Genomic DNA, 8,212 nt, shown 5'->3' with positions numbered 1-8,212 from the left:
GTTTCAACAAACCAAAAAACAAACAAAACAAAACAAAAACAAGAAATAAGTTATGTAACTCCAATGGTACAGCGGAAATAGTCCTATTCTAAAGGGGCATTGAAGAAAGGAAGACGGACCAAAGCAAGGAAACCCATCAGGGCAAGCATGAGATCCTGTAGGTTCTGGAATCTGGGGCACACGGCACTGTCTGAGCCCCAGTGGTGTAGCCAGCTCCGCCAGCATCACTTCCCACTTGCCGTGCACACGGCCTGGTGGCCGGGGACTCTCTTCAGCTTATATCTCACACATCTGGCATTTCCAACATCCTGGAGATACCACTGAAGCTTACACTTAACCGTCCTAGCTTCAAAAATCTCCTTTCTAGGGTTGGAGAGATGATGTCTCAATGGCTTATGAGCACTAGCTGTTCCTCTAGAGGACCCAGTTCAATTCCCAGGAACTTAATGGTGCCTCACAACCATCTATAACTTGTTTCAGGAGATCTGATCCCCCTTCTGGCTTTCTCAGGTACTGCAGTCACACTGTAAGCATACATGTAGGCAAAATACATATACACACGAAAGTAAACAAATCTTAATAAGAAAGGAAGAAAAAAATTCCTTTTCACAGCTCCCTGCAGAAATCCTGACCATATTACACATGGTCGATCTGATCTCCCAGGCTTTGAACTCTTGGTGCAAGCCTCCATGATCTGTAACTCTTGTATTCTGTTTATCTGCAGACTCAGTATGGTGAATGACACCAGGGTTTGCTGCCAGATCAAGTGCACACCTCTAATCCTAGCACTCAGGAGGCAGAGGCAAGCTGGTCTCTGTGAGTTCTAGGCCAACCTTGTCTACATAGTGAGTTCCAGCACAGTCAGGGATATGTAGAGAGATACTCTGTCTAAAAAGCAAGCAAACAAATTAAAAAGTAAAATAAAATAAAAAAATAAAACCTATATTTTCAGATTTTTTTTTTTTAGTGGATGAAGTTCCAATATTGTGTGATTTTATTCTTGGGGAGATGTGAAGAAATGTCTGCTCCCCTCAGATAGGGCACCGATGACAGGCCAAAATAAGGATACCACCAAAGTCTGTGAGCATGAATCCGTCGGTTTTTATTGGGGTTACTACTAGGATATGGGTGAGGGCCTAATTGTAGGACCATGATGACTCCAAAGCAGCTGCAGCACTAAAAGACCACCGCAGCAGGGGTGACATCCAGGACAGCTGGGAACCACAAAAGCTCACCACACAATTACCTGCAGATTCACAGGCAGGAGATCTCTTTCAGGCAGTCAGTTGGTCTGGGCCTTTTCCAGGCAGCTGGTCTGGTCTCTGTCTTCCTGGCTGCTTGGCTGATGTCTCTCAGCAGTCTCTCAGTCCTTACTGTTTATAAAGCCTTGGGAAGGGAAGGGCCTAGAACATTTGGTCAGTTTCAGGGACATCCTAAGAGTTCTGAGTTGTTAATTTCCTGGAGTTTAAGCCCCTCCCTTTAGAACTTCTTGAGTCTTAATGGGCTGCTTTCCAAGATGAAAGGATTTTTAATTCAGAGGAAATTGCTATGCCACAAATAAATTTTAGATTTAAATATTCATAAGCATACATATGGAATACAGAGTAGAGTAGGTATAAAATGAAGACAATAATAATGCCTACTTAGCTGACTGGTGGTGGCGCTCGCCTTTAATTTTCAGTACAAGAGGGGCAGCGGCAAGCAGATCTCTGAGTTCTGTAGTTGGTGTGCTTAGTTTTGCAGCCAGATTTCATGAAAGCCTAACATTTCAATCCTCCAATGAGGCTCTACTGCCCCCATGTGGTGCAGACTGCCCAAACGTCTCTGTAAAGGGATAAACGCTATATTTTAGACTTCTAGGGCTTGAGGTTCTTAGTGCTCTTGTAGAGTGAAAGTAGCCACAGATGATTCATTGAGGAAGATGTGGTTACAGCTGCAGCGGAGTTCTGGTCTGTCTGTCAGCTTCTGCAGATTCGCAGGTGTGGTTTTAAAAAGAGTGGAAAGACACCAGGGGAAGTAGACTCAGCGAAGTCTTAGAATTAGGGTCACCCTCAGTAGTCATAGGGAAAGCCACAGACAGGGATGTGTACTGTTTGCATTAGAAGTCAAGTGAAAGGAACACTTTGGATCCAATCAAGATCTATGGCTCCTTGAGAGAAACTCCTTAGGATGAAGGTTCAATGACACTGGAGAATTCAAGATGACCCACATGAGAACCAGAGAAGAAGTAACCAGCAGCTCTGACACTGTCTCTCTGAGTTAATTACAAAGGGAGAAAGTAAACATAGATCAAACAGATGTGTTCCAATAAAACTTTATGCAGTTAGGGGTCAGATTGGACTTGCAGTCTTTCCTTGGTTTGCTGGCCTGGAGATGAGATTTTAAATGAAAGGAAAGATGCTGTGGGATAATGCTCTTGTACACTGTAAAGATTTGTCACTGATATTGGTTTAATAAAACACTGATTGTCCAGTAACCAGGCAGGAAGTATAAGCAGGGCAACCAGATTAGGAGAATCTGGGAAGAGGAAAGGCAGAGATGCAGTCACCAGCAAGACACAGAGGAAGCAAGATAAAACTGCCTTATTAAGAAAAGGTATTAAGCCACGTGGCTAAACATAGATAAGAATTATGAACTAATTTAAGTTGTAAGAGCTAGTTAGTAATAAGCCTGAGCAATAGGTCAACCAGTTTATAATTGATATAAGACTCTGTGTATTTATTTGGGACTGAGCAGCTGCAGGACTGGGCAGGACAGAAACTTTAAGTCTGTGAATGATTTGCCTTCTTGTGTGTCTGTTCACTATGCGCATTCCTGGTGCCTGGTGGTGGTCTTAGAGGCTGTCAGACACTCTGAAACTGGAATTATGGATAGTTGTGATTACCATGTGGGTGCTGGGAACTGAACCTGTTCAGCCCCTGGAGATGAGATTTCAATTTTTTAGGTGCCTAGAATCATTGGTGTAGGGCAGATCAATTGTCTGTTATAAAACTTCACCAAGGAGTCTATTGTGAGATTGTTAATTCAAATACTACGTCTTGCTTATAATTAATGGTAGTTGACATGTATTGAGTACATACTCTATAATAAACTAAGCTAAGAGCTTCCTGTATACTTTCTCATTTAACCTTTACAAATCTATGAATTGGGTAACATGATTCTGCCCATTTTACATATTTAGAGGGTGAGATGATGAAATTTAATTATGATAAATCACTGTTAACAGGAAGGACAATGGTTTAATATTATGGTATATTATTTGTGTTTTAATAAATAATGCTTGCCTCAAGATCAGAGTGCGAAACTAGCCACACTAGTCAGCCATATAGGCCAGCAGTGGTGGCACTCACCTTTAATCCCAGCAGCCACACTAGCTAGCCATAGAGGTCTGGTGGTGGCGGTGTATGCCTTTAATCCCAGCACTAGAGAGGAATGTAAGATGGGAGGAGACAGGAGCTCAGGGTCTCAGTCTGCAGTCTGAGCTTTGGTGGAGAGCATTGCAGTCTGCAGTCACATTGAGAACAGGATCTTCCCTTTGTCTGAACCCTAGAAGAGATAAGAACTCTCTAATGACTTGGCTGCTTTGTTTTTCTGATCTTCAGCTTGAACCCCAATATCTGTCTCTGGGTTTTTATTATTTGTGCTACAGTTCAAACCCAGAAAAAAAGCCCTAAGTCCCCTTCATTCAGCTACTCTTTTTTTTTTTTAAACTGGGAAACACTTCAGCATCTAAACTTAACAATATAAACTATTTTTAAAAACTATAAAGTTTAAATAAGGCTTACAAAGCTAGGCATAAGCACTTTTAGCTAGACTTATTTAATAAACTTTCTCTGAAGCCACCGAACTCTTACTCAGAACTGAATTCTTCTTAGACCATGTCTATTCAACAGATAACGGGAATGTGTTAAGTGACCTTGCCATTTGCTTTCTGCCTTACGGATTCTCTCAATGATGTCACCATCTGGATCGATAGCTGCATGGTAAATTGATTTTTTTAATGTTATTAATGTTCATTGTCAAGGTGACATAGCATACTGGCTTTAGATATGGGTTTGGGACACAGTCTTCTGTTTGAAACCTAATCTTGCCACTTTCAGGCTAGGACTCAACAAACACCAGCTAGTCTGTTAGCATTTTAATCTGCTGGAATGGACAGTCTCAACTATGACTCAGCTTTGTGGTCTGTCTTCATGAAGCAGAGGCAAAGAGTCATCAGGCAGGATGGAGACATCTCAGCCCATTAGGTGTCGTTAAATAACAGCAGCCACAACTCAACTGTCATTACCACTACCATAATAGCAATAGCTGATGTTTATTGGGCCCTTGCCATATGCTATTTTAAGTGCTTCTTTGTGAGTTAATGTAATCATTTTATAATTCTGTCAAGCAGGTGATATTACCTGCACGGTCTAGGGATAAAGTTACATGTATAACACGTGGCAGAGGCTTTTTTTTTCAGCCCTGAGGATCAAACCCAGGGCCATATGCTAAGCAAGTGTTCTGCCATTGAGTCCCAGCTCCAGCCCTTGGCTTTTTGAGACAAGGTCCCATGCAGGCTGGCCTTAAACTCATGACCTTCTGCCTCAGAAATGCTGGGGTTACAGGGGTGTACTACACCTGTAGATTTTTGACGCAAGCAAGTCTAACTTCATGACTGACACTTTGTTTAAACTTATTTTTATTTTTTATTTATTTATTTATTTTTTTGTTTTTTCGAGACCGGGTTTCCCTGTGGTTTTGGAGCCTGTCCTGGAACTAGCTCTTGTAGACCAGGCTGGTCTCGAACTCACAGAGATCCGCCTGCCTCTGCCTCCCAAGTGCTGGGATTAAAGGCGTGCGCCACCAGCGCCCAGCACTTATTTTTATTTTTGAGAAGGGTCTTGTTAAGTTCTAGCCTGGAACTTGCTATGTAGGACAGGTTCCTAGAGCTCACAGAGATCCCTTGCCTCTGCCTGCTGAGTGCTAGGACTGAAGACGTGTGCCACCACTCCTCAATATACTCTTCCTTCTGAAAAGTAGGACATCGGAGGAAACAATCTGCATTTCTTTACATTTTCATGTTACTGATGTGCCTCCGATAGAAGTTGCGCTTTGGTGGATGTCTTCAAGAACAGTTGTAGGGCCGGGCGGTGGTGGCTCATGCCTTTAATCCCAGCACTTGGGAGGCAGAGGCAGGTGGATCTCTGTGAGTTCGAGGCCAGCCTGGTCTACATGAGCTAGTTCTGGGACAGGCTTCAAAGCTACAGAGAAACCCTGTCTCGAAAAACTGAAGAAAGAAAGAAAAAAGAAAGAAAGAAAGAAAGGAAGGAAGGAAGAAGAAAAAAAAGAAAGGGCCTTAAAGATACCCACATCACTATTTACTGTTAACACAAAATAAAGCACATTGCAATGCCAGGAGTATTGTGGACATATTCAGGAATACAGTACATATTAATACTTCACCTATTCACATATTGTCCTTACATTTCCTGTCTGGGTGAGAAAGACCCACTCTTCCCCTAAAAGCAGTTTAAACAACTTCCCTTAAATAGCATCTTGAGTAACTTTACAATGTATCTTTCTAGAAAGAACCTGTAAATTTGAGTCTGACAATTAATACTAATAATCAAGGTTTGTTGCTCAAATGTGTGTGTGTGTGTGTGTGTGTGTGTGTGTGTGTGAGGTTGGCCAGGAAACCCCTGGGATTAGCCTGTCTCCGCCTTCCCTGTGAGCCCCCATAGCCACCACCATAACCACAAACACCGCTGCTTTTTACACGGGGGTTGCAGAGATGGTTCAGTTGGTAAAGTTCTTGCCAAGCATCTTTCGTGGCAAGTCATTTCCCCAGTCACCAGCTGTTGCTTTTTAATGAAAGGAGGAGTAGAAGACTCAGAGAGCCTTAGTTTCTCTGAAGTGGTTAAACGAGCCTGAGGAACCTTGTTTAAGATTTTTCTCAGTCAAATTTTGAAAAAGAAAATGTGAGGGGAGTTAGAATTTCTTTCATTCCAAAGTATTAAAATGAGAGAACATTGGGACATTTCAGCTAAAATTTTGTTTTAAAGCATTGAAAGTCTCTTGCATCTTTGATTCCCTCCAGACTTCCGGATGTGAGTCTTCAAGAGCGTCATATGAGTAGAGGTCTACACGCATGAAAGCATCATTAATTTTTAACTGGTAATGTGAGAAGAGAGGGCTCAGTACTGGCCAGCTGCATTTTGAACTCAACTACATGCATGAACTATGTATACACAGAAAATTATTTGAAACAACTTTAGTCTATCATACCCTTGCTTTCTGTTAGAATTTTAGATAGAGTATATTATAATTATAACCAATTATTTTGTTTCAATTATCATTTCTAACTGATCCAAGCATTAACACATGATCCCTGGTGGTAGTCTGTGTCTTAATTTTGTTAAGAAGCCAGTGATTTGCTCTTAATGAACTTTTGTGAGCAGTACTATTTAATTAAAGTGGAGTCCCCTTTGAAGTGTCTTAGAGGACGCTTTCTGGATGGATCTAGCCAGTTGGATGCGTGGGTCAAAAGGATTGTTTTGTTTTTGTGAGACAGGGTTTCTCTGTGTAGCCCTGGCTGTCCTGGAACTCACTCTGTAGACCAGGCTGGTCTTGAACTAACAGAGATCCACCTGCCTCCACTTCCCGAGTGTTAGGATTAAAGGCCTGCTCCATCACCGCCCTGAAAGGACTGTTTTTTGAGCCAGGGACTGCTACAGTTTGGGAGCAGGAAGTAAATTAGAAGGATAATGACACAACTCTTTTAATATAAAGGAAATATGATACTCTTTTTTTATCTACCCTAGAATTTGCTTGGATGATAGTGATGTAAAAACCTTTTACGAATCCCCTCTCCTTTGACAATTCTGACATTTATTTACTTATTTTTGATACAGAATCTCATATAGCCCAGCAGGCTACGAACTGAGGATGACCTTGAACTTCCCTCCTCCACCTGCTACGTGTTGAGATTACAGGCGTTAGCCACAGGTCTTGATGGAGAATTTCAAAGCTTTTGTAAATGAAATTAGAGTGAACACTTTGATATTTTCGTTCAGGTGGGAAAGAGAGAATGAAGATAACAATGTATATGCAATCTAGACGCTGAAGTGGACCTGAAGTGTAGATAAGAATCATTAGCAGGGGGCTGGAGAGATGGCTCAGTGGTTAAGAGCATTGCCTGCTCTTCCAAAGGTCCTGAGTTCAATTCCCAGCAACCACATGGTGGCTCACAACCATCTGTGGTGAGGTCTGGCGCCCTCTTCTGGCCTGCAGGCATACACACAGACAGAATATTGTATGCATAATAAATAAATATTAAAAAAAAAGAACCATTAGCAGGAATAATTTGATGGTTCTAATTAACGCCGGTTGGAGGAGGATCGAGTCTAGCACATCAATCTCCCAGAAAAGACTTTGAGGAACACACCCAGTTTAACTGCCCGCCTTTAGGGAACAAGCCTCAGCTATAACTGAGGGCGCCCGCCGATGACGTATCCGGGCCCGGAGGCGATTGGCTCCCCGAGATGGGCGTCGGCAGCCAACCGGGCCCAGAACCCTCGCTTATCATCGCGATAGCTGCCACCTCAGTGCGGGATGGCCGCGGAGCCGGGTGGAAGTGCTCCGCGGCTCCGGGAGCCGGCTCTCGGGGCCGAGACATGGCCTGGGGCCCCTGCCAGCTAAGCCAGCCTCACCCGGACACTGTCGCCATGCCCAAGAGAGGAAAGCGGCTCAAGTTCCGGGCCCACGACGCCTGCTCGGGCCGAGGTGGGCGAGGGGCGGGGTCGGGCGGCAGAGGGGGCTGGGCGGCAGAGGGGGTTGGGTAGCAGGGTCGGACGGGCGAAGACTGCACCGGGAGGGGCTGGGGAGACTTTGCCCGAAGTCTGAGGTGGCCTTGGCGCTGTGCTCTGTTTCAGTGACCGTGGCGGATTATGCCAACTCGGATCCGGCGGTGGTGAGGTCTGGACGGGTCAAGAAAGCCGTGGCCAACGCTGTTCAGCAGGAAGGTAGGTTTTCGCGGATCTTTTTGGTCCCACGCCCTTAAGACAACATTAGGCGTTCTATTTTCCTTGAATTTTGCCCCGGTGTTTTTCCTGCAGCCCTTTGGGCATCTGGCCATGAGCGTGTTTGCTCTTTTCACTGTTTACTTTCTCGTGTTGAGGGTGGGATGGGTGTGTGTAGCCCTGATAGGCAGATTCTAGAGCTGAGATATTTT

General features: G+C 43.9%; 1 protein-coding gene across 1 annotated transcript in view; it reads left to right on the top strand.

Annotated features, from left to right (window-relative positions):
- Nucleotides 1–7,573: 7,573 nt before the first annotated feature.
- Nucleotides 7,574–8,212, top strand: part of Tmem183a (transmembrane protein 183A) — a 16,779-nt gene continuing 16,140 nt past the window's right edge. Inside the window, exons 1-2 of the mRNA XM_013346703.2 lie at nucleotides 7,574–7,764; nucleotides 7,914–8,003. Coding sequence (XP_013202157.1) covers nucleotides 7,656–7,764; nucleotides 7,914–8,003 — 199 coding nt within the window. The 5' untranslated portion in view covers nucleotides 7,574–7,655. The remainder of the gene's footprint in view (nucleotides 7,765–7,913; nucleotides 8,004–8,212) is intronic.

The sequence above is a fragment of the Microtus ochrogaster genome, chromosome 6, assembly GCF_000317375.1.
Source record: "Microtus ochrogaster isolate Prairie Vole_2 chromosome 6, MicOch1.0, whole genome shotgun sequence".
Taxonomy (NCBI): domain Eukaryota; kingdom Metazoa; phylum Chordata; class Mammalia; order Rodentia; family Cricetidae; genus Microtus; species Microtus ochrogaster.
Note: the sequence above shows the minus strand (reverse complement) of the source record. Positions and strands in the feature narration are given on the sequence as shown.